The 27,891-nt window shown below is 33.8% G+C and overlaps 1 protein-coding gene across 1 annotated transcript in view; it reads right to left on the minus strand.

The window, feature by feature from the left end:
• The window catches only part of MMP16 (matrix metallopeptidase 16), a 297,659-nt gene that overhangs the window by 84,733 nt on the left and 185,035 nt on the right, over positions 1–27,891 (minus strand). Inside the window, exons 5-6 of the mRNA XM_021942484.2 lie at positions 3,934–4,095; positions 1,741–1,952 (exon numbers count right to left, since the gene is read on the minus strand). Coding sequence (XP_021798176.1) covers positions 1,741–1,952; positions 3,934–4,095 — 374 coding nt within the window. The remainder of the gene's footprint in view (positions 1–1,740; positions 1,953–3,933; positions 4,096–27,891) is intronic.

Below are 27,891 nucleotides of genomic sequence, written 5' to 3' on the forward strand. Positions count from 1 at the left end.
ATATAACCTCAGAGTTTAGGGAAGCATGCCTTACTTACATTTTTTATATACCTGTTTTGATATTGAAAGTAGCAGCTATTGCATTTCTACTTGAGAGTCTGATCCATGCATTTTTTATCAGTTCCTGATTTCAGGAACCAGTGATCACAGGACTTTATTTTGTTAGTCAACAGCACTTACTAAACTTTTACAATGTGCAGAGCAAAGAGGCTGTTGAAAGCGATCACTAGATATGAAGACACCAGTCTCCTCTGACATCAGCAACCTACTTAAGATAGACAGGAATAATGAAAAAATAATGTACCCAGAGTCAATTTCACATCATATTCTCAGATAAGGTTGATGCATTAGTGTTATTATTATGATATCAAGGTATAAAGCCTGAAATGTTGAAATTCTGCCAACTCTTCAGTTTTCATCAGGTGTCTTGTGGAATAAACAAGATTGCACTTTGTGTTCATTTCAACTAGTTGCTGTGGGCTTAGCCACAATGACTAACAATATGAGTAACACAGAGTAACACAATGAGCAACAAAAGTAAGATTTTCTTTACTCTTTGAATCTAAATTTATTAAACTACTTGAAATAGAATGGCGATATCAAATAAAGTATTACAGGGCATTTATAGAGTTCAAAAATCTATTCATGTGCTTGAAGAAACACATTGATTTTTTCCTGGAAAGCATGATGCTTTTATGCATATTATATCAAATCCAGATATTATTTTTCAACAAAGAAAATAGAGCATTTTATCAAGTTAAAATTATATGAAATCTGTATTTTTAAATGATAGCTTCTGGTAGACAGAAAATTACATAGGCAGTATATAAGTAGAAAAGCATTTGATTATTTATTGATTTATGTCCACCAAAACTGAGAGCACATTGTTTTATTTTAAAATAAATAATATTGGCAAAACGTGATTCTTTTAATACTCTACTACCAACATCCAAACTTACTTTCTTACTTAGTCTTTAAGAGTGGCTTACAAATACCGGCGGGGGGGGGGGGGGGGGAAGTATTTTTCAGTATTATATTCACCTTCCAATATTATATAATTTACTTTTGATATACTGTTTATTAGTGTTGTTTTCTGAGACCCCAACATTAAAAATATTTTTGCAAATGTAAAATTAGTTTCAGCTTGTAGCCTTTAAAAAAATTATATAAATTAGTTAGATACAATTGCCTAACAATATCAAAACAATAACATATATATGTAAAGTCAAAATGATAGCCTCATAGAGGAGAGATTTAACTCAAATGGCTACCCGTGGACCCCAAACAAAATGATCAATGCTCTTCCTGAAAAACAATGCTGTAATGGTCAAATGAAATTACAGGGATCTCATAAAGATATGTAAACCAAAGATACAATAGCTGCAGTATGCCTGGAAGTGGCTAAGCTCCCAAGCAAATCATCCCTATTAGTTCCTATTCATGATTCAAATTATGCTATTTTATCTCTTCATAACATGCAGCATTTTTTTTACCCTCACATTTTAGGCATTTTAGCTTCTGCTGACATAAATGCATTCCCAAAATAGAATGTTACAGCAATCTTCTGCTAGACATTTAAGCCCATTTGTGCATTTATTTTTTAAAATGTTTTTTTTGAACTTTCTAACTGTGAGAGGGCTGGGAAGGTAGTGTTAGAATGAATGAGAACTTGTTTTCTAAAGCAACACTAGACACTTGATCTACTGTTAAAAAAAAAAAAAAAAAATCACAGTCTCCTACCTTGAAAACAAACATCTCACGGCGAAGAATAGCTAGAGTGTTAAAGTTCCCATCACAGATGTTGGGTTTGGCTCCAGGATAGGAGGGTCTGCCGGTGGGAGGCCTAGGAGGTTTTGGCCTGTCATTCTTCCTTGGGTCAGCCGGAGGAATAGAGCGGTGAGGGGGCACTGTCGGTAGAGGTCTTGTAGGTGGAGGAATCTTGTCAGGTGGACCTTTTGAAAATATGAGGACAGTGCTTGGCTCACTTAAAACTGGAATAGAGCTGGAAAATATGCTACAGAGAACAATCACTTATCAGCAGAGGGCACAGACTAAGTGAACTAAGAGGTCTTTAAGATCGTATATTTTCTGAAAAAAAAAACAAAAGACAAAATATCTTACCCCCAAAAAGCATTGCCAAGTCTATCTGAAACTGTCCTTATCATGCTAGATTCTGGATCCAGGTAGCTAGATTTCCTTTGTTAATTTTTAATAATATTTTTCATAGCTTCACCACAGTTATTTTTGGGAAAGCTGCCTTCAGAACTTTTTTGGAAGCAGGTGGTATATAAATAATAAATAAATGAAAAGGAATACTGGAGCCATGTAAGTAAGCTCCAACAAAGTTAATCCTAGATTTCAATAGATAATGATTCTATGAAAATATTTCCAAAAGATAAACATTAACTAAGCAAAGTTTATTCTATCCAATGTGTCAAAACTATTTTATACTCTTTTATTGATTTTCACTGTTTTCTTCTAATGAAATATTTTGACAAATTGCTGGAAGAGTGTTTCCTTTAAGTAGTGAATCTAAAATATCTATTGATTAAAACACCACCAGTAAAATATTAATGTGAAGAAGTATTTCTCAAAAGGGCTTCTAAATCAAGACAAAGTTTACACATGTAATTTGGTACAGATGTTAAGCATCATTCTCAAGAGATTCATGTTTTTTAAAAAAGATGTAAAGCTGTTTGCACTTAATATTTAGGTATGGGAAGAATATTCTTTTGCAGACCTTCAGTCTAGACTACTAATTCATGAGGTCATGAGAAAGAGACTTCTTTCAGTGAACCACTTAAGAAGAATTTCTGATGACACACACTTAGACATAGGATAGCTCAATTCAACAAAAGAGATATTTAGCACTGAGTCAGACATTTCTCTCTTCTTGGTATCCCAGCAAACTAAAGAGCAGCACAAAAATTGACCTTTTTTTTTTTACAAATCTATTTTAACCCTGAGAGAATACTTACCACTGAGTTATTAAAATTAAAAGAAAATAAATGAATGCAAAACGAATTAGTGAACTTAAACTATGCTGCTTAAAAATGCAAAAGACATCTTCTGGATACTGGATATTAACATACAGATAGCACACGTTTGTCTTTGTATTGTAAAAATAAAAGCTTCACTTCATTAATTTAGTAAAGCATATTTGCTATATGTTAATTATAAATGTCAAGTTCTTTGCTACTATGTGTGAAATAAATGTCTTTATAAAGGTCAATGGTTGTATGAGGAAGTTAGGATTATAGTAAATATGCATAATAGTCTTTTCTCTTTTCTCTTAATTTGCATTCATTGAGTGAATAAAAATGACACTACTATACTAAAAATTTGTTTTGTATTCTGTATTGATAAACTTCACCACTTGTTAATTTCACTCCTTTGTTTGTTAACTCTTACTCTAGGTCAATAAATCATTACGTGACTTTGGAGTCAATTTCTTGTATCTATCATATAAGGGTATTTTGTGGACCTTCAAAAGTGTTTTGTCTAGGAAATACCTAACATCAACTCTCACAAACTGTGAGTCAATCTATCAGTTTGTAGAAAAGTCTCAGCATTTTATATACGAAAGTCTTATATTTTTCCATTTTTTTTTGTTACATTCACTTATTACATATTTTTTCCTGAATTTTAAAAATTAAAGTTTATTAGAACTTTGCTGTAACTGCAGGTTTTCCAACCAAACTCAGTAAGAAAATTTCATCAGTGCTTAACATGTTCCCATAATCTATACATTAAGATATCTGGGACCTTTGCCAACAGAATTCAATTGATAGAATAGTTTTGCCAGTAGGCCAGCTACATACTTTTTCTGTAGTAATCTGTTTATTCTTAGAGCATCTATCTCAAAGAAGAAAACACAGCAGAATTTCTGGACTTCACTACAGGATTAAGCAAATGGAAAAAGTAGTAACCTACCATATATCTTCTGGATGCCCTGCAAATCATCATTAGGTAGTTTGAAGTTGTCTGTTTCCATGTACTGGTAAAATGGAGCCATGATGGCAGTGGGGTCATTGGAATGCTCCAATCCCAGAGCATGTCCCAGTTCATGAACTGCCACAAGAAATAAGTCATTTCCTGTGTGAACAAGAAGAAAATAAGTTATTGTAACTAATATCCAAATATAGAATTGAAAAGGACAATTTGGTATTATCAACATTTTACCCAAGAAAAATAGGAGGAACTCTTTCCTTCAACTATTAGTATGGTTTCATCATTGGTTTTCCTACTGGCAAAAATCCAATATCCTTCGTTCAAAAAAGGGTCAAGGGAGGAGGTGGTCGTGATAAAGTCACAGATATTTAGAATCCAAAAGGGAAGAAAAAAGAATAAAAGTTGAAGAACAGCAGCATTGGAAACTGATACTACTGCTGTCAAAATACTCTTCTAATTATGAAACACATAATGTGAAACATCTTACTTTAATACGCCTCACATATAATATAATTCTAACAACTTAGTAAAAAATATAGGGCAGATACCTTCCTTACTTTTACACCAATGAGTAAATTAAGGCATGAAGGTGACAAGTCTTGTCAGGAACAGCAAAGAGCTAAGATTGGGACTTAAGATATTCTGACTCCTAGACTAAAGCTTTAATTTTTTGCTAGCATAGAATATAGAAACATAATAATGTAAAATAAAATCTTTAGGCTATTAGTCATACTAACTAGAATGCTAGTCCTAGCTCTATAAATACCTATTCCAATCTTTTCATACGTAATCTGAACCAAATACATTTATCTTAAGAGCTGCTGTTCATCACTGAAAATTTCCACCTGTGGTAAACTTGTACCGTAAAGTCTATGGAGTAAAAACTCTGCAGAGATATTTGGTGTGATTTTACGCATTCAACCCCCTGTTGATGACTTCTACATTTTGCTCACTCTGGATCATCATAACCATACGCATTACGGGAGAAAAAGGTGGTCCTACATCTATATATTTAATGCTAAACATTTAGTTGGGCAACATGATGTATCAAATAGTTGGGGCTTTTACATTTCTAAGGGTTATGCTTCTAAGTGAAAAGTTTAATGTGATTGAACATGAAGGCTAATATTTCACATGAATACTTGCCATGAATGCAAATATTTAATAATTTCAACCAGCATTATTTCCATGAAAACTTCTTTCCAACCATTTTTATAATGTACTATGATAATTGCCTTCAGAAGACTATTTTTTGAACCCAAAAACCAGGCGAATAACCAACATTTTTTCCACTCTGGAGTAGTCTGTCACAGAGATCATAAGACTGACTCTTCATATGACATTAGCATACCAAAAATGAGCCATTGACAGTACTTCCTGTGGTCTACCTGAGTAAAAATACTAATAGAGCATGGTTATTGGGGGTTGTCTAGGGAACATCGTAGTCACAGGAGGAAGAAAAAAAGGAAAACAGAAGGAAGGAGGAAGTTATTCATGAAGAGTTGCATAACTATGACGGTGTTTGGAAGTATGTAATTTAGGGAGAAGACTACTAAGGATTGTGTCTTGGGGACACTCACAGGTGAGAGGATGATTGGAAAGAAAAGAAGTTATACTCATTTTTAGATATGGAACATCTAACCCCAATGCTACAATGAACATCTTTGTAATTTCGAATCAGAGACACCTTAGTTAAAATATGAATCTGATAACCACGTGGCCTATTGCTACCCTAAATAACATGTTAAGTGGAAGAAGGATAGCTTCGGAGCATGGCCACACCCAGAAAACATGGGTCAATTTTGGCTGGAGCATGCTATCAATGGGCTAAGTGAAAGGATATTTTCACCAACAGCAGACTGAATGGCAAAACAAAGATCTATCAAGCAGACAAAGGAACAAAAGAAGCCCAGGCAGTCAAACGAACAGCAGAAAACTCACGAACTGGCATTCAGGTTCACCATGAACAGCTAGTCACACCTGAACTCAGTCAGAAGACAGTGCTGACTCAGAAAATAGCTTCAGATACTCTTGACCTTCTTTTAGCAAAACTGATGCAACTTCTTGGTCAGAAAGTCCCGACGTGGACTTACAGGGATTATATCTTGTTTTAATCTTCACAGGGAAAAAAAAAAAAATCCAACCTCCATCCTCTCCTCCTTGCATATCAGGTCCCCATTCACTAGAAAAAACAGACCCTGCTCTGTTCCTAAACACATAGGAAGTCAGTCTTACTCTTAAGAAGATAAATATTGCTTTCAGTCAAAACTAAAATTTTGGCTAGGAACCCAGTTGATTATTAAAGGTACTTCAAACCTCTCACAAGAAAAGAGTCTCTTGGTCTCAGATTTTTTTTTTTTTTTCCTTTTTTGGCTAGAAAGAGGAATACAAAAAGACAAAAACAACACATACATAACAGCAAACAGGTCATAACAGCCAAAGTCATTCTGTTTCATGTATCTGTTCTCTTCAGATCATTCATATTTTTCCTTAACATCATTTCCAGGGGTGGAGTCATTCCTTGTCTCAGGAATAAAGTAAGGTTTAGAAGAAAATTAATAGAACCAGGATATGAACTTATGACCTGTGGAGTACTCTACACTACTTTTAATCAGAAACATTGGCCAAGGGCTCCAAGTAATTACCATTCTTCAGATGATTGGCAATAATGTAATTAAACCTTGCTTGCAGCTTCACAATAGTTTAAAAGGGTAAGTTGTTCAATAAAGTACTGCCCTGTAATTTGAATTCCACTAGGAACAAAAGTTGTTGGCACATGATGAGCTTCAGACAATTAAAATGCACCGGACCTCTTTCCAAATGATGAAAATAATAACTGCTGCTGTAACTTATCATTAATTCACATTATTCGAAATCCTTAATTGTAATATGCCTTGATTTTATCACCAAGCAGGCAACAAAGGAGAAATCAGTCTCTTGGTTCTTAATACAGAAATAGTACTTGCTTCTTTTGCAAGATTTTGAGTTTTGAGTTTGTTGCTTTCAATTGTATCTATAATCTTCTTTCCTTTGTATACTCCAATACAGTGTTAGAATACTAAACTGTATATTATGAAGGATAATTAATTATTTGTCATTTCTTTGTCATAATTATGTCTATATATTATTCCAAGGTCCTTCACCCTTCCATGCATTTTCAGATACTGTCTTCCCTGCTGACATATCCTGAATGTTAAAAAAATGATCATGTAATATTTTATACATACAAATTGTTATGGAACATTTATAATCCTACTAAAATATTTGGATATCACCAGCATCACTTAATCTCTCTCTCTGATGATTTTGTGATCTCAAAACTTTGGCTCCTCCATTCCTTCCAAAGGTCATATCACTACCCCGAGTTCTGAATTTGTCATTGCACTGCTTACATTTTTGTTAAATGTATTTTGGTGTATTTTGCCTTGCTTACACTTTTATCAAATATGTGTTTCAATGAATTACAGTTTCCCCTAGTGTTGGAGCTTTGCAAAGTTTATCTTTGCATGCTGTCTTCTAAAACTTGTTGAAACTCAGCATTTTTTTCCCTAATATATATCTTCTAGCTTGACTCTGTCAATTGTGCAAGATCTTGTTAATATTTTAAAACAAAAATCAAAGTCATCTCCTCTGTGAAGCCTTCTCCAAATTCCCAGGTCAATTCAGTCCCTCTACATCTGTGTATACCTAGTCTTTCATATATAACTTGATTGTAGCACATACCATAATTGCCCTGAAAAATTCTGATGCTCTTAATATTCACCTGTGGGTTAAAAGACTGACGGAATAAATTTGAACATATTTCTAATTTTAAATATATATAAATACTTAAAATGTTACAGTCCATATCTAGAAATAAAAATCAGAAATCATCATCAAACCTGTGATTAGTAGAGATTTCTCCAATGCTTAGTGGATGGATAGGATGGAATGGGTCTTCTCAACTTGCAGTCCTATCAGAATATGCATACAGTTGGTTTCCCTAGTTGAGAAGCTAAAGAAATATATGGGAGCCAGCCTCTGAGATGACAACAGTGATCCTCATCTCCTGATCTCACACTCACATTGTCCATCAGCATTTTATCAGTTTGCCACAGCAAAATAAGGCAGAAGTGATGGTATTTGACTTCCAAGGTGAGGTCATACAATACATCCATGACTTCCATCTTATCTCTCTCTCTCTCCCTTCCTCCCCTCACCTCTGCCTCCTCTACAACCATGTGAGTTAGCTTGGAAGTGAATTTTCCAACCCCTTCATATGAGTGCAGCCCCAGCCAACATGGGTATCCATGAAATAACCCTAGCCAGAACCACCTGGCTAAGCTGCTCCTGGATTTCTAACCTTCAGAACCATGTGACATAATGAATTGTTGTTTTAAGTTGCTGGGTTTTGGGGTAATTTTTTGTGTAGCAATAGATAAATGCTATGGGGTTTTTTAGCACTCTATCTTCTCTCCATTTGGTTAGGATTAAGAGGTGATTCTAAGAAAAAACTGAAAAATACAGTAGAAAGGAAGCTGCTTTGAAGCATGTGTTTTTATAGCACTTCTGAAATAAACAAGAGATTAAAATATTGTCCATTTCAACCCCCTCTACAAAACCCAAAAGGCTTGGCATAACTCTTGGTCTGAAGGAACGTCTGTGATTGAAAATTTCCAGAGGTAGAAGTATCATCTATTTCCTTGTCTCCTGTGTTTTTTCAAGTCTGGAAAACTTGATAATTAGGTTTTATTATTTGTTGTACCTATGCTATTACTCTCTTTGCATTTCACTGAAAAGAGGGCTACTTTCTTGGTGGTCAGGAAAACGTGTTTCCTGCCAGAGAGCCAGAGAACTCTGATACATGGGTCTGAAAAAATAACATAAAAGAAATACTATTTATTGAGCATCTACTATGAACTATAAATGTCACTGAACTTGTTATTGAAATGTCATGACCTAAACTTTATTACTCCTGCTTTACCAGTAAAGCTCTCAGAGGCTATGGAACTTGCTCAGTCAGCCAGCCCATAAAAGGTAGCGTTGGTATTTACTTCCTGGGGGCACAGGTCACCTAAAAAGACTTATGTCACAGCTTTGCAATACAGAAGCTGAGAGAAGCCGATCTTAGGTGGATTTTCACGCATCTCTTTCTGACACTACTACTCTTCCATGGAGCCTGCAGTCTCTCAGAGTGTTCTCTCTTGCCTTTTCCCTGCCCACCATCCCTGCCTTCAACATTCCACCTAGACTGGGCTGCTCCCCTAGTGCATTAAAACTCTAGAACCATCCCTCAGTCCTTTCTCTAAATGCTTTCCCCCAATTGAGTCAGACATAGTTTGAGTATGAAAAAATGTTTATTATTGCAATCATTTATTAGTTACTTAACATAGATGAGTAAATTTCTTGCAATGCACTTTCGAGTAGCATTTACATGTGTGTCAGATAAATTTTATTGAGATTTATTTGAGGGCAAACCTAACTTATTTTTATATACACTCAGACCTTTGAAGTCTTTTGATGTACACAGGACTATTATTATGCCCCAACGCTTGTGGAATTAAAAAAATAGTTTTTATAATATGCAAGTGACAGGATGAAGTATCAGTTAATAGTCATATGTGCCCAGTAGAGTACTAGGTGCTTAATGTGTTAGTTTATGTACTCCCCTCCATACTAATTAGGTTTTATTATTATTACCATTCTACAGACTGAGAAACTATGACTTTCATTGGCAATGGGACTTGACCAAAGTTACACAGTAAGTGGCAGAAACTTATGTAAGCTCCCATACAGTCCAGGTCCACAACCAAAAACTTAGTGTGCTAAGAAAATGCACTTATCCACTTTTTCCTTAGCCCTCAACATCTTTTCAAGGTTCTACTGAGCATCCCAGGAGATGATGGCCACCCTGTCAAGCTACCTTCAAAGAACACAGCTGCTGCATAGGAGGTTTTTGTAGGTATCTGTAATAACAGTATTTCTTTTTTCCACTGAGCTAATAATAAACTTACTATTTTAAAACTTGGTAAGCATTTTAGTCTGTCCTGGCTGCCATAACAAAATACCACATACCGCGTGGCTTAAGCAACAGAAATATACTTTCTCATAGTTCTGGAGGCTAGAAATCTGAGCTCAGGGCACTAGCATGGTCAGGTTCCGGTGAGGGCTCTCTTCCTGACTTCTTCAATGCCTAGCTTCTCTGTACGTACTCAGAGAGAAAAAGGTAAACAGAGAGGAAAAGGAAGCTCGTTGGTGTTTCTTCTTATAAGTAAACTAATCTCATTAACTAGACCTTATTCTCATGACCTCATCCACCCCAAATTATCTCTCAAAGGCCTGATCTCCAAATACTATCGGATTAGAGGGTTAAAGCTTCAACCTATGAATTTTGTGGCTTTAACTACAAAATTTTTATGGACACAATTCAGTCCATAAAAATTCCTCAGTCCAATTTGGCCACTCAAAGAGCTTTTTATCATTTTCATTGCTTCTTACTTTTAATTAAGTCTGAAAGTCCTGGAGTTTTTTTTTTTTTTTTTTTTTTTTTTAAATTAAAAAAAAAAAAAAAACATTATTGCTACAATTAGAAGACATAGGTATAGTACACAGAATTTCATTTTTTAAATTATATTTCAAAATACGTATTCAGCAAATAAAGAGGATTGCCGGGAATGTTAGAATTGTCTGTTTGGATGTGGTTTGAAGTATGTCTAATAAGGCACAGTTAAACACTGTGCACTTAAAATATGAAGAAAACAAATTGCCATTTAACAGGTCTTCCAAAATCAGAAAAAGTATTTTCAGGAATATATGTGCCAAACATTTATAGTATTTAATAAAACAAATACTTTATATTAAATCAATATAATTAAAACAACCTATATGTATATGTTAGTCAGGTAAAGTAGAAAACTTAGGAAAATATTTGAATAATCAAGGTCAAACTATACTTTTTATTCCTTTGGGCTAGAGTTTGAAGATGATATCTGTATTTAATGAATTAGACATGTCTTTACCTAATTCATAAAAGTCTTGCTGAAGAAAAGCAAGACTGGATATAGTTAATGGCACCATGCTAAAAACAAAGCCCTTTTTGTTTCCAATTGAGCTCAGTTAAGATTCTAAGAACATTCTCAGTTATGTTTCATGTTATTTATTTTTCTGTGATTTATCTGTGCAACACTTTTTCCATGGGTAGCTCAGTTTGACTGGTCAGGATGATTCTGGAGGCCTACTTGCCTCTCTCTACAGCTAGTGCAAAAGAGATCAACTTTACTGACTGCTTTAAAATAAAAGTAATCACATAATAAATTGCAAAGCCAGTTTTTAGGAACTGATATGAATTGCCATATTATTTTTATTACTATTTGAAAAATACAAATTATTATTTGTATGGCAATCCTGGTAATATGTGCTACAATTTCCAGATCAGCAACAACTATATGAATTACTCTTTTAAAAATTTTCAATTATCTACTATGTGCAACGAAATATATGCAGAATTACTGAACTATTGATAAACAATTTACCATAGCATATAATTGATTTTTCTACTTGGGCCAGAAAATATGAGTGCCTGGAGCTCTAAAGATAAATCACCCAAGGCCTTTGTTCTTCATTTAGGAACTGAGAGTAGTTCAGTAACTCTGAGCTCTTTTGAGCTCATAATCCTCTCAAAATTGTCTGAGAAACTACAGAACTTCTTTCCCAAAACATGAATGCATTAGCAAAGTACTGAAAGTTATTATGGAATTACTTTTGCGCTACTTAAGTCCTTTAAGACATACTGGGGTACAAACTCTTAGTTATAAGATGAATAAGTTATGGGGGTCTAGCGTATAACATGATGGCTATAGCTAACAATACTGCATTTTGTACTTGAAATTTTCTAACAGAGTAGATCTTAAGTGTTCTTGTCACCAAAAAAAGAAAAATGGTGACTACGTGAGGTGAACAATGTGTTAACTAACATGATTGTGGTAATCACTTCCCAGTGTGTTTATGTGGGTGTGTATATATGTAATCATTACTTTGCATACCTTACATATATATCAAAAATAAAAGATAAACTGTATTTAAAATCCTGACTCAACTATTGACTGTATACAATTTAGTAAACTACTAACCTCTCTGCAATTCAATTTCTTCATTTGTAAAGTGGGTGTGACATCACCTATTATAGCGTTGTTAGTAGGTTAAACACCATCAAGTATATAAAATATTTTGAATAGTTTCTAGAATATAGTTTACTACAAAGAGTGGTAATTTCAGTAATAATAACAATAACTACTTCTACCACTGCAAATATTCCTATAATCAACAAACCTTACAACAAACTTTTGAGGTAGATACTAAATGACATGAAAAGAAATTGAAACTCCAGTACACTAGATCACAGAAAGTAAAAAGGCTGTTATGTGCCCGAACAGGAATCTAAATACCAGTTCTGACTTTACCAAAACTAGTGCACCAACTGGTTAAACATGGTTACTATGCAAACATATGTGAGTGACAGAGTTGAGAAATATACCAGGCTCAAGTTTTGGAGAGTTTTGAATGCTAGGTTTGAGTGTTATTATCATGTAGGAGATAACAGAGTACTACGAAAGTTTGACATTGAAATGATATTGCTGTAGAGTAATTTGGCCTCAGTATGCAAATATGATTGGAGTGAAATGATTGATGGCAAAGAAAGCAGTCAGAAGACTGCTTCAGTAGACAAAGCTATTAGGTGATGAGGGCTAAGGTGGTGATGAGGGCTAAGGTAGTGCTGAAGGGAACAGAACACAGGAGTTGAAATGAGCAAAGGAAGTATGTGAGTGATATAATGATTTGAAATCCTTTTTTGAACTTAGGGGTTAAGACCAACAACAAGTATGACATTATTATATTACTGTTGGTCATAACCCCTAAACCACCAAATTCCATGTCAAGATCATCTCATATTTTACTCTCATTATTTCCAAAAGCAGAAAAACTTAACTTGGATTTTGATTAGAACTTTCAAGGTTATAATTTTTAAAGGCTGTCCATATAAATGTCATATAGAAATATTTCACATTATTTTCACATAGTACCTTATACCGGCTTTTCTCTGCAAATCTTGTGCTTAAATGAATAATGAATAGTTAGCAAGAAATTGTACAAAAGTTTATAAAATGTTTCATACATTTGCTTGGACCAACACACCTAGATTGTAGTTCCCATATGCATTCTGCTGTATCTTTCAAGCACTTTGCTGATGTGAGCTTATCCTATAAGAAAACTGCTTGAAGACATACTGTAACACCACTGATACAAAGCTGCTATACATAATGGCTGGCTCATAACAAGGAGATGGGTTGGCTCTTTTTGAGGAAGGGCATTCAGCTTACTGTCATGCAAAGACAGACTTTTGAAGCCTTCATAAAGTTGGAAACCAGTACATGCTTGCAAAATTGCATATGAGAAGAATAATTAGCAAAACGATTAGTGTATTTTGTTTACAAAATTCCTGCTTTTTCAGTATACATATTTGGACACCAGAAACTTTTTTTATTTTACAATGAAAAAACTTCTGATCCTACACTAAAGAAACAACTCTGATTAAAGCATAAATAAAGGGTAACTTATACAGCAATTGAATTTAAGATGTATTTTGTGGCTTATATCTTGGCCTTAATTTTCCCTACAGCTTGACTAAATTTTAGACAGGTTTTTTCCTGACCATAAGTTCCAGACTGCACTTTTCTTAAAGTATTTACTATAGGAAACTTTCAAATATAAATCCTTTCTTTGTTACTTTCAGATGTAAATATTATCCCAGATTCTTGCCAGTTTTACAACCTAGGAATGTCTTTCTCTGGGACTTGGGAGCCATTCTTTGAAATGTAATCATCAAGCAAGATAGAGTCCTTATCTTCTTGTCTCTATGGGAAGGGAAGAGCCTTATTTTGATTAGCAACAATTAGCAAAAAAAGATCTTCTAATCACATTGGTGGACATCCTCTCTATACTTAGTAAAACCAATCATGACTATGGGATCCCCAGGAAAATATTGGGAAAGTATTTATAGGCTGTGGAAGGAGGGATCCTAAAGATCTGGATGGTGGTCAGGCTCATCTGGAAACATGAACAGAATTAGATGGGTTTTCTGGTTCATTTCCACCTCCTAAAGGAGAATAAAAGTTGGAGAATGGTTGAGTTTAAATTCCCAGCTCTTGAGGACTAGAATAGAGACCCTCACAGAAGGGATGCACAAATTACAATATGAAGGAAGTAGCAAGAGAGAATTAACCAGAAATCAAGTGAAAAGATGTTACAGATGTTATAGTTGTGTATCAAGTTACTAGAGTACGTGTATATGGCCCTCAGAGTAAACCCATGCAACATGCTTCTCTGCTCCTGGATATATTTACATACTTAGAAGCAACTACCCTATATTCAAGTAAACTGCTTGTTTTCTGCAAGTAGGAGATTAAATTAGTTATAGAATTTAAAAGTTGAGGGAAGATAGAATTTTAGTTGCTTTCCAAATTTTGCTATTTTCAGTTCATTGCCACCTAATTCATTTTTTTATATTACAGACCTGATGGCCTAGGTATAAACAATTTCCTGTTTATAGAAAACAAAGCAAAAGCTCATAAAAATAACCCTCTATACTCGAGTGTTTGTACAGAGATTAAAAACTTGTAAACAAATTTGTTTTTATAAAACGTTAATACATAAACAACAGCAAGTATAGTAAAGAAGTTTGATAACTTTATCATGGCACATTCAGATTTCCTGATGATTTCCCTTTCTTCTCTAAGTGAAGTTCTTCTCTGAAAGAGCCTGTTTTGCCAAAAAATATTTTTTTTTTTTTTTTTTTTTTTTGAGACGGAGTCTCACTGTGTCTCCCAGGCTGGAGTGCAGTGGCGCGATCTCGGCTCACTGCAAGCTCCGCCCCCCGGGTTCACGCCATTCTCCCGCCTCAGCCTCCCAAGTAGCTGGGACTACAGGCGCCCGCTACCGCGCCCGGCTAGTTTTTTTTTTGTATTTTTAGTAGAGACGGGGTTTCACCATGTTAGCCAGGATAGTCTCGATCTCCTGACCTTGTGATCCACCCGCCTCGGCCTCCCAAAGTGCTGGGATTACAGGCTTGAGCCACCGCGCCCGGCCCCAAAAAATATTTAACAAAAGAAAAGCAAAGGCTGTTTTTTCTATTAATGTTTTAGTTTTTAATTTTAGTTTTCTCTAAAGCAACCCTCTTTCCATACTCTCCCAAGCATGCATATTTTCATGAAGGTATACAATAGTAAAACTACACCAAAATGAGTATACAAAATATAAAAAAATTATAACCTTAGTACCTTAATATAATCATGTATTTTTTAGAGTAGGCTTCACATATATGTATAAAAATTCATAGACATATAAAAATTCAGACAATTAAAAATTATAGATATATATTTCTTTTTTAGCATATTGTGAACCTTACACTTGACAGTGGAACAGTTGGCATTAATTTACTGTGTTGGCCTATCGAGTGATTACCCAGAGTTTGAAATCAACAACTCTGGAATTTCTGACAAGGAGTTATTTATTTTAAATAAGATTTTCCAACTCGACTAAAGCTATTGATGCTAATAAGAAAAGACAAATGTGTTTGCCTTTCTGTAATTCTCATTTCAGAACAGTAACTTGAGCTCATATTTGTTTTCTAAGAAGTAATGTAATACATGTAAAGTTTGGCTTGATAAATTACCCTTAATGTATGAATTTAAAAATTAATATGCAAAATCATAAATTCGGTAATTATTTGTGCAGTCAAAATTAGCGAGGATTAGCTGAGCCAGTTTATCAAAATATTTTAGTAAAGTAGTGGACTTTAAAATAGACATGTACATGGCACACACCAATAAAATCAGAAGATTCATGCATGGCCTAGTGTTCACACAGCAAATTTTAAAACATATTTCAGGATCTTGCAAAAGGATATGATGTAACCTAAGTGTCTTCCTTATCTGCTTTCTTTAGTTTGCATTTAGAGTGGCAGAACTGAAATAGCAAGATAAAAATGGAAATGAAAATTAAAGGACATTTCTTTTTTTAATGATAGATATGCTTTACATTTGTCTGTGATTTACTCCACATATTCTGTAACTAAAATTCATATTTAAATTATTTCAGTGTAGGTGCAGCAAAATATCTTGTCTTATTTTTATTTAGTAAACAAATATTTGAAAGGCCTGGGTTTTTGCTTAGGAGTTGGCAGACTATTCTGTTGGCAATGTGGTTAAGAATTTCAAATGTTCTGAGGAATGTTTTCTTTCTAGGATACATGACTTGGATGGGAACCATAACCTAAATGTCTTGTGAAATATGTGTGTGTGTGTGTGGTTTGTAAGTAGAGCAATGAATAAACCACTTATGTTTCATAATTTTTACAGATTCTAAGGAAATAAATTTGTATAATAACTTCACTGTAGTCTTGGAAATTTCTTCCAGCAAACAGGAACACTTAAAAATGTATTATAAATACTGACTCAAAAAAAGGCAAGGGATGTAAATCCCTGATTGTGAGCTTTCTTTTCCTTTTTATTATGTCTTGATTGCAAATAACCTAATTAATGGGAAGCAGTTGCTTCATTTACTAAAGGATAATGGTAACATTCGTGGGGTACCCATTATGGCCCAGATTTTTCTCACAAAAATCTTTTAAGGTAGATGTAATCACCCCGGACAGAGCCTGAAGAAATAAAGGCTTGGGGTAAATAACTTAAAAGCTGGTAAGTGGTACAGGAAAGTTTGTATCCAGGTCTCTTTGAATACAAAGTATTTCTTCCCTATGCTGAATATGACTATCTTGTAGTATTATACACACACATACACACACACACACAATCTTCCATAACTTTCATCACCTAAACTAAGGTAAAAGATATAAATGTAATCTTATGACACAAATGAACAAGAAAGAATCAATGTTGATACCAAAAAGAACTATCATTTCCTTTGATGTTTGCTCATGGACTGCTAGATTCCATGAATTTTAATAACATACAGCAAGAATATATTGTCCACTCTATGTCCAACCAGAAACACAGACTATTCATAGGAGATACAATAGTCTCCAAGGAATTGACTGTGCTCTGCTAGAGAACATCTACCATCCTATATCATATTAGTTGAGTGTTAACAAAACATCATTATTATCACAGTACTTTATTGGTCGAAATCCTAAAATCGTTTCTTATTACAGTTCAAACTACCCATTAAAAACTACCTTTCATAATCTGGTTTAGACTTTCCTATCCAACCCATCTGTCACTATTCACCCACATGTAACTTAATCCTTAATAGCTCCCCTAATAAACCATAAAAATTTTTACCTCTCTCACTTTCTTCATGCGAATATCACAACATATATAAAAGTGATAAACCATTTGCCCCTTTCCTCTCATTGTTCAAAGTTTTAGTATGTTTTATTTTGATCAAACAACCTTGGATGGTCAATGTTAAGAAATGAGAATTGAACTGTGTATGAATGATTCCATTCACTACATCATGTCATTTATTGCCGCAAGGGATATGTCTTTTGCAGAGGTAGAATTTCCCTCTGAAACTACTTTGACTATTTTCACATACTCCTTCTGGCCTTGTCCTGCTCTATTTTGTTAGTCATCCTTACAGTGAAGTGATTTTTACCAAAATCTATTTTAGCTGTGGAGAAATACAGATTTTTTAAAAATACGCCATTAAATTACTCATACATCCCTTTGTGAAAAGTAAAAAAAATAAAGATTTTGTATATATATAAGTTTCAATACTTAAAAAGCCTTAGAAAGACTCTTTAAAATACAATTTTTCAATTGTACTTTGTAAACAACTTCAAGAATGATAATATTGTTTAAGTAAGCCATTGCTACGTAACAAATCCACAGCTTAAAACAAAAGTCGCTGATACTCTCACAATTTCTATGGCTAGAAATATGAGAGAAGCTTAACTGGGTTGTTCAAGATCAGATTTTTGTGAGGTTTCAAACTGTTGGCTGGAGCTGTCAAAAGGTTGACTAGGGGACGCTCTGCTTCAAAGCCCAATTAGGACGTGTTGGCAAGCTTTGGATCCTGCTATCTGTTGGACAGAGATGTGGTCCTCACCACGTGGGCTCCTTTCATATGTTGGCTAGATGTCCTCATGACATGTCATCTGGCTTCTTCCACAGCGACTGATGAGACAGACAGAAATACTGCCTGCGCTGGAAGCTGCAGTCATTTATAACCTAATCTTGGAAGTGATTCACCATTACTTCTTCTCTGGTCTATTTATTAGATTGAAGCCACTTTGTCTAGCTTACACTCAAGAAGAGAGGATTATACCAAGGCGTAATTACCCAGAGGTGTTTCATTGGCGGCCATTTGGGGGCTGGTTACTCCAGCATCGGTAACAACAGTGAAGGCTACCGCTTGAAGCAATTTCTAGGTTTTAAATACCATACTAAGTGTTTGCACTCATTGTAGTAAGTATGCAAGGGACAGTGTTCCATATAAGTGTTTCCTATGAAGAAAACTGATACTCAGGAATGTTAAATAAATAACAAGGAGTACTGCTAATCATTAGTAAAGCCAGGATTCAAACCTAGGTCTACTGTATTCAAAGTCAGCAATGTTTCTCCCCTTTAACACTGTACCTTTTTTTCTTCTATGATAATAGAAAATGATCTAAACTGTAATGATTTTTATTCCACATATTGTTTTGGGAATTCATGATACTTAAGCAGAGAGGAAAAAGAAATCATATTGAATTACCTTGCCATTACCTTTATTAAATTTGATTCTTAAGAAAAAAATTACAAGCTTCAAAATCTGCTACTTTTCAATATGACACTTAGATAAATAAAAATTATACAGCTCTGACTTGCTAAATTTTGAAATTAAGTGTTTATGCTCAGAAATGTTCTCCCAATAATCAGGCACAAATACAGGGGCCTCTTTATCATTGTCTTGTCCACTAGGAGTTTTCAATAACCGTCCTCAGTTACTGTTCTACACAGGCTGCAGAAGCAGGAGCTAGTGATGGGTAAACTGAACTTCTAATGATGGAGTTATAGTATTTGTTTATATCTGAAGAATATGTTCTCTATTCATTCTGCTATAGTAGTCACATTCTTTGCATGTTATAATGAGTAATTCAGAGTCATCCTCTACCTTTGACAAAGAGAATATGCAGACATATTTTCATATTAATGACTTCAGTCTTAGTACCCATTTTTTTGACAAACAAAATTAGAGCTTAAAATAACGATGCAGAATTAAATACAACACTTAGAACCTGAATTAACAATGCGACAGATATTATTAAAATTTTCATATAAAAATTCAGTTTTTCTCTAATTATCATAGTTCCCATTATAACTATCATATCATCATCTAACATATTATAATCACTTTTTAGTCATTTTGTATCCAGCTGACCTTCATCTTGCAATATAATCTTCAAGTTGAACCATATAGAGAATGAAAGGAAAGAAGGTAGACTGCAATTCAGTATCAGTATACACAGCATTAAGCACAGTTTTCTGTTGTAAATAAAATGGAATGTAAAAACAAAGAAAAGATAACTAATTAGAGCCTCCAAAAGCAGAAAACTATTAAAAAAAGAAGACACCCCTCTACAGAAACACTTGTGGAAAAATGTGCATATGAATATGTAATTTTAAATTATTTTATAACATATGCTTCTTAGCAGTTAATGAGAAACTCTAACTCCAGCAATATGTCACCAATTCTAACAAAAATAATAACCATAAGCAATTGCTTTCAAAATCCCAAAGTCTCCCTTGGTCCACTAAAATATTAAAGACACATAGCTCTTAGATTATTAAAAGCACCTTTCTTCACACTTACATAAAGATATTTTGTTTTTATTCCTCTTTCCTTATATATTTAATATCCTTATGTATTCAATTTCTTTATATATTCAATTACTGGTTTTATTCAAAACCAGTAAGGTTTAACTCAACTTAAAACTTAAAGATATTCAAATTTTTATAAATTGTGTACCTGGAACAGATCTTCTCAAGAAACTATTTTTACTCAGAGAAGTACCTGTATTTTCTACACACTTTATTTTCTATTTTGTAAGCCTATTTTTTTTTCATAAAAAAGTGATTAGGTTTTGGGGTCTTTGGTATTATACATTGTCAAAGATTTATGAATGTCTAAATAATTTTAAACCATGTATCCATCTCTTCTCTATATATTTTTCTAATTTTCCTCTCAACACATTCCAATTTATTCATCAGGTATTATCCTTTCTAGAGACAATGTTGCTGTTTCCGCTAGCAGCTTATTTAATACAAATGTTCTTTGTACCCATCCCTTATTTTTTTTTTTCTACTACCTTGCTTGGCTAGACATGTGATCCACTAATTTTTATTTTTCTTCTCCACCTTATGAAACAGCTAGATCTGATGTCACTGATATATGTAGCTTTATTTTTATGTATTGTTCTAAAATATAAGATTGATAGCTATTTGACTGGTAATTCTTCAGTCTGTTCATGTCTAGAAAAGAATTTTAATAGAATTTTCCCAAATAAGCTTTTCATCATTGAAAAAAGGATAAGAAATAAATCTTTCCTTTTCCTATAATGAATTCACTATCTCACAACTATTCAATTGAATTTTTATATGATTCTCTTCCTTTGAGCTACTTTAAAGTTCTTTTTATTAATCTTTTAGTCCTTTACAAGTTCCTAATCAAAGTTTATTTCAGCCAAACTTAATTCCACTACATGCACTTATTCATTAAGCAAACATTTATTGAGTATTAGATTAAGTACATTGACCTGACTGTCAATGAGTTTAGTCTGATAAGGGAGACTGATAAATAAACACAAAAATACAAATACCTAAAAATCACAGAGATATCCCCTCAATAGCCATATCCTTAGCATCTAAAATGCTGTAAGCACAGTGGCTTCTGAGGTCAATAAAATAAGGTCCCAGTTTAAGTCTATAAGAATAAGATAGATATGTAAGCAAACTCAAGGATATTTTACAAGTTTGCTGGTTCTAAGACAGAAGTATGTGCAGGCTAGTAAAGACTTAGATGAAATGAACAATTCTATTATGATTTTGTTGTGGGACTGAGTCTTGGGGCTTAAAACTGGAGTCAGGGTGACCAGTTGTGTTCTAATCAAAATGTCTGTGTAAGAAATAATGAACTAAGGTAGAAGTGTTATAGATGGCAAGTGTCATGGATGACATAACAGACAGATAAAGAGGAGAATTGATGTAACCATGTTATTGTGGAGAGAAAATGAGATAAAGGGCAAATTAACAAATCAAACACAAACAAAAAAATCCAGGGTAATACCAGGTTTCTGGTTTAGACAAGTACATGATGATATATTAACAAAGGCAGAGAATACAAAAAACTACAGCAGGTCTGGGGACATGAAAAGTTAACTTTTGAATTTCTTCAGATGAGATTCCTATGGAACAGTGAAATATGGGTTTGGAACTCTCAAAGAAAAACTGACTCAGTATTAATGTTCTTACAGGTTTTTATTAAATAAGTAGGTTAAGCCATAGTAATAAATAAACAGGCAGAAAAAACATACAGAAAGATTACAAAAGAAAGGATAATAAAATCCGTGGGTCAAAATGTAGAGGTATATGGAAGAAGGAAATCTTGAAGAAGAGTAACTTGGAATAGTTCAAACAGTAGAAGATAGAGTGAGTAGCCTACTGGGAAGTTAAAAAGAGCTAAATGTTTTAATAAAGCAGAGGATAAATAAAATGAGATGTCAAGAAAGAGATGACTAAAAAAGGTTCATGGATTTGACAACTAAGATAAAAGAATGACTTCTGACAGGAGCCTGGAAAACTCTAGTTGAGAGTGTAGGAGGAGTGAAATAGACACTAAGCACTCTAAGAGCCGAACTACAAACTGCAGAGGCCTGCCATATTGTGTGGGTTCCCAAGTCTTCCTTAATTTAATCAAATTAAAAACTTTAAGTAATTTTTATTGATGTAAAATGTACATACTATAAAATTGCACAAATCCTAAGTGTACAGGTAGTTGATCATCATAAATTGAAAACCCTATGTAATCAATTCCCAGATCAGGAAATCGAATGTTACTGGTAATCCATCTGCTTGAGTCTCCTTCTTGGTTGCTACATTCCCAAAGGAATGGTTATCAGATCCTGATAACCACAGATTAGACTGCTCATTTTTGAACTTCATATTAAATAAATTCATATTAAAATATCAAATATTAAATGGATTAAATTCATATTAAATAAATTAAATGAATTTATATTAAATATGAATTAAATTCATTTAATTCATTCCACTGAATAAATAAATAGTTTATATTTTTGGTGTTGATAAATATTGGAGTTGTTCTAGTTTGGCACTATTTAAAACAGCAATGCTATGAATATTCCATTACATATGTTTTCATATACCACACCACATTATACCATTATATTCATTCCCCACCCCACACTAAAATACTTGTTCAACAGACATGCATATGTTCAGCTTAAATAGTGACAAATAGTTCAACACATATGTTTGTGTATGTGTATATACATATAATTTTTTCTCCTTTTCCAGGACTGTACGGAACTCCATCTGTTCCACGTTCTCATGAATAACTGAATAATTGTTATCATCAATATTTTTATTAGCTATTCTGGTGGATGAGTTATATCGCGTTGTGAGTTAGATTTTCCAGATGAGTAATAATGTTGACAAATTTTCATATGCTTATTTGTTATTCTTTTTGTGTGAAATGCTTGTTGAAGTATTTTATCTATTTTTATATTGGGTTACCTATTTCTTTTTGCCATTTTGGAGTTGTCTGTTTACATTTAGGACTGTGAAGGGTCTGAGACTTGCCCTATTTTAGAGGCAAGAAGTTAGCCTGTCATCATTTCATGGAATGCTGGAAGACATAATATGCCTGGGTCAGAGACAGAAGATCTTATTACCCATGACAGAGCAAGCATCATGGGCATCAGTATATTTGCATTAGTTTACTTTGCTCCATATCCCCCAGGAGTCATATGTATGTATACAGGTAGATACCTGCAGATTCAGTGTGCTGCATTAGAAAACAAAACCTCTTAGATTAAGGAACCAAAATATTTTATAAAGGTCAATAAGCATGCCTGCTCTTTTTTCTAGAGGAAGGTATTATGCTAATTATACTGGACAGTAAGCTCTTTATTCCAGAGAGATACACACTATCTGTATCTGTCAAGGCTATTTTTTTATAACCGACATTGTGAAAAGGTAGCCCAGAAAGAAAGGGTAGCTAGCACCCCACTTGCAAGATGTACAAAAATACAAGATCTCCATGAAGAACTGTCTTCCAACGACATATTCTACATACGATTTCTTTATAGACAGGCATTACAAATATCTATTACAAATAAATGACTTATTTTTCCATATTCTTAATGGCATTTTAAAAAAATGAACCAATGTTCTTAATAATAATGAAGTCCAATTTACGGTTAAAGCTTGTATCCTATTTAAAATATTTCTCTGTATTAATTATGCTGTATTTTAAGTTCTTGACAGTTTTTCTTTCACATTAAAATATGTGGTGTAAGGTGAGGGGTCAACATTCATCTTTTCCAGCCATACAGATATCCAGTTAAACTAGCATTATTTACCTAAAAGGCCTTTTCCCTACTCTATTGCTGTATAGTGATTATCACTGAAGAACTATAGATGTGTGGATTTATTTCTGGATTATCTATTCAGTTCCATTAATAAAATCCCCTCACCAATACTCATGCCAATATAGTATGCTGCTGATTTTGGTAGTTTTACTGAGAGTCTCATATCTGATAATTAAAGTTATCCATGGGAGTTTTCCCTTCTTCAAGACTGTCTTGGTCATCTTGAAGTTTTGCATATTTATCTGCCAGAAATCATTAGTATTGGTTCTAGTGTGGATATATTGCCAACAAATTATCTTGGATTTTCTTTATCTAGAAAAGTATTTTGTACTTATTTCTGAAAGATATTTTTGCTGGAATACAGTTTTAGGTGGCATTAGAGGCTGAACATCCCCAATCTAAAAATCTAAAATCTGAAATGCTCTAAAACCTGAATCTTTGTGAGTGCCAACATGACACTCAAAGGAAATGCTCATTGGAGCATTTTGGATTTCATATTTTTGGATTATGGATGCTCAAATGGTAAATATAATGCAAATATTCCAAATACCCCCCAGCCTCTGCCCCCTCCCCCACAAAATCCAAACACTTCTGGTCCCAATAATTTGGAATGTTGGATAACGAATATTGAACCTGTACTTCTTTAAATACATGAAAGCTGTCAATATCATTGTCTTTTAACTTTCAATGCTGACGTTGAGAAGTCAGATGCCAATTTTATTTTTCCTCTCTCAAACAAAAGTGCCTTCATTTTTTTTTTTTTTTGCCTCTTCTGACTGCATTTAAGATGTTCTCTTTGGATTTAACTAGTTTCACTATGACATGTCTGAGTAATAATTTTTGTATTCAATGTGTTGGAGTTCAAACACTTGTTCAGTGGTGTGATGTTTTTCATCTGTTTTGGAAACTCTCCTGCAATTTTTTGTTTATATATTGCTTTCATTCTTTTTTCTCCACTTTCTCACATTTGAAGCCTCCTGATTTCACAGGTGTTAGACGTTTTTTCATTGTGTCCTATATGCATGTCTCTACTCATTTAGAGCTCCCTCTCTCTCTCTTCTTGATTTCTTTGTGCTTAAGCCTGAATATTTTCTATTTTCTTGATATTGGAAGATAGATACTAGTCTCTTTCAATTCACACACCTTCTCTTCTATTGTGCCCATTCTTCTACGAAATATATCTATTCAGTTGTTAATTTCAGTTATTGTATCTTTTCAGTTCTAGGGTTTCTATTTGATCCTTTGCAATATATTTCATTTAACAGCTGAAACTGCAGCCTCAAATCTACTTTTTAGTTATATGTATCACAGTTATTTTAAAGACTGAATGATAACTCCAACACCTGAATCGTGTGTATGTGTTTTTTTTTTTTTTTTCTAGGTCTAGTTTCTTTTGGATGCCTGGCAACCTTCCTGAATACTAGGCAGTGTGTATACATATTGGGGAGATGCTAGATAATATTTTCATCTATATTCATCCTATCCTTTGGAAAAGACTTAAAATTGGGCAAATCACCTGCGCCCTATCGGAGACTGAGGAGTCTGTTTACATTCTCTTTAAGACCCTGTTCCTAGGCTGTGACTCTCTAGATGTCCCAAATGTGCTCATGCAGTGTTTGCCAAAGTCTATTATCCCTAACAGGCCCTACACTCTAATTTTCGTAGCCTCACAACCATGAGACAACTGAAAACTTTATTTTGTGTTTCAGTGGCTTTTTGACTGGCTCTTAGTTTTTCATCTAGTGCAGTTTATGAGTTTGGTAAAACCTTGAGAGGAACAATAAATAGTATTGGAATTTACATCTCAGTGCTTCCCTACTCTCATGGATCTTGGCCCCTTAATCGTGGTTTCCTTCATGGCCTCAAACTCCAATTCGTTGTCTCCTTATCTCCAAAAGATTCCTAAAAGTTCTTTTGGCTTCTGTGCACGATACCGTCAACCCTGAACCTGAAGTCTCAACCAGAATTGGCAAATGCCCTAAGATCACCTAGTATGTAAGCTCACCTTTCTTTGGTTCCTTTTTCGCCAGGATCTTCACATCTCATGTCCTGGATATCCTGGCAGTTCTCTTATGTCTCTGAATATACACACATACACATATATATACATATGCATGTTATTTTATCTGTGTTTTCTTGATCTCAATGGGAACATTAGTTTGCTATAAGCTGTCATCATAGCCAAGGCATTTATGTTTTTCAGGTTCACTCATTCACTTTTTTGACTTTGCCAGGAGCAATAAAGGCATTTAAAAATGTTTCTGGTAACTAAAATTCTAAACATATTTTGGGACATAAAAATGTTTTTCTGCTAAAGTATCTCTAAATTGTTTGCGAAGAGAATATATTGAGAAGCACCTGAAATTTTGTCACCAAATAATAAATTCTTATTTTGTCACCAAATAATAAATTCTTCACTTACAGCTGACTGTTCACATGCTGACATTGTCTATGTCTCTTAGAATTATTTTTTTCTGTAGAAAAATTACTACACATTCTCATAATAAGCACATCTTCCAATTTTATGCTCAATCATCTGTTAGTTCCCCTTATAGCTTTGCAAATTTACTTTAGCATCTTTCTTCTTCAGTGAATTTAGGATCCTTAAAATTTCAGGTGCTTCTCAATATATTCTCTTCCCAAACAATTTATAATAGGTCATCAGCATATCCCATTATTAAATACCCCTAGTCAGGTAGGTATACTACCCCATCTCTCCTTTAGGTTATTCCGCTTAAACTCATAGTAATTCACAATTGGGCATTACTCAAACCATCATTTAAGACTCAAGTATAAACCTTTGAAAGACAAAAAGAGACATGCCGTTTATACATATGTAGGGAGCTTTTGTATTCTCTGTCTACACAGTCTACGTATTTATTGACTTTCTTTCCACAAAACATGGGAAAAGCAGGGATAACTGCCAGTTTTTTTACCCTCTTCTTTGTTTTCTGATATAAGCAGAAGAATCAAAGTTAATAGCATTCAATTTTTATACAGTGATTAATTACTGAATAAAAATAAGGTTAATAAAAAAATTGGCCAGGTTTCAATTAGTAATTTGTATACATTTTCCCTACCTCTTCTCTATGCTCTTACCTTCAAAATATTGCTATACATCTTTGTCTTGAATGTTTTAATTTCATAGAAAATGGGACATTTAAATTCCTATTTTCCTAGGTAATTTCCTAGAAAATAACCTTCTTTCCTTTTTTTAAGAAAGCTATGTTATTTATCTAATGCTGTATCACTGATCTCTGAAAATTTACTGCATTTTAACAACAATAATCATTTGCTATATTATTTCTTTAATGTTCTGGGCTAGGAATTTGGAAAAGGCTTGGCTAAGGAGTTCTACCTTGGGGGTCTCCAGGAAAATTGGAATTTGATACGGTTTGGGTCTGCATTCTTCTCTAGATTGAGGAGGGCTGGAGTCTACTTCAGGGTAAGTGGCTCACTCACAGAGTTTACAAATTGGTGTTGACCACTGGTGGATGTCCATCTCCACTTGGGTCTTGGGTCTCATATGGCCTGGGGTTCTGTGAAACACAGACTATATCCAAAGTCAAATATCTTGAAGTGAAATAAAAGAGTAAGAGAGGGAGAGAGAGAAAGCGCTATCTCTAGTTAGAAAGTATATCTTTGCATGACCTAGTCTCAGAAGTCACATAGCATCACTTCTACCACATTCTATTCATTAGAAGGGAGTCACTAAGTATGACTCATATTCATTGGGAGATGATTTAGAAACTATGTTTCAGTGGGACAAGTGTCAAAGAATTTGTAGAATATTTTAGAAGCATCACAACAGCCACATGTGCCTTAAACTCAAATTATAATTTATTCAATTATGGAAACTGGGAAGATGAAATTAATCTGGTTTCTGCTGTTGCTATGAATAATATCCTACTGAATGAATTTTTGTGAGATTTTGAATATAAAACTAAGTTCTTTTTAATATTTTCCTATATTTTTCAAAAGTCTTAATAACCTTACTAGGCATATTTCATAACATTTTGATTAGAAAGAACTGCTGCCTACACGAATTCAGAAAACCAATTATTTCACATCAAAATTTGCAAAAAGAAAACAGATAAAATACTGTCTGCAAAATCAGACTCTATGCTTAAATAAATTAATAAATGTATTCTACATATTACAATACACAAAATTTAAAGCTCCAAAAAGATAAAAGGAGGTTCTATGTGAAAAGTCATTAAAATTAAAATATCATTAGGATCAAATTTGAATACTAGCCTTTCCCAGTGTATCAATAAAATATTTTTGTGGGA

The sequence above is a fragment of the Papio anubis genome, chromosome 8 (assembly GCF_008728515.1).
Source record: "Papio anubis isolate 15944 chromosome 8, Panubis1.0, whole genome shotgun sequence".
Taxonomy (NCBI): Eukaryota; Metazoa; Chordata; class Mammalia; order Primates; family Cercopithecidae; genus Papio; species Papio anubis.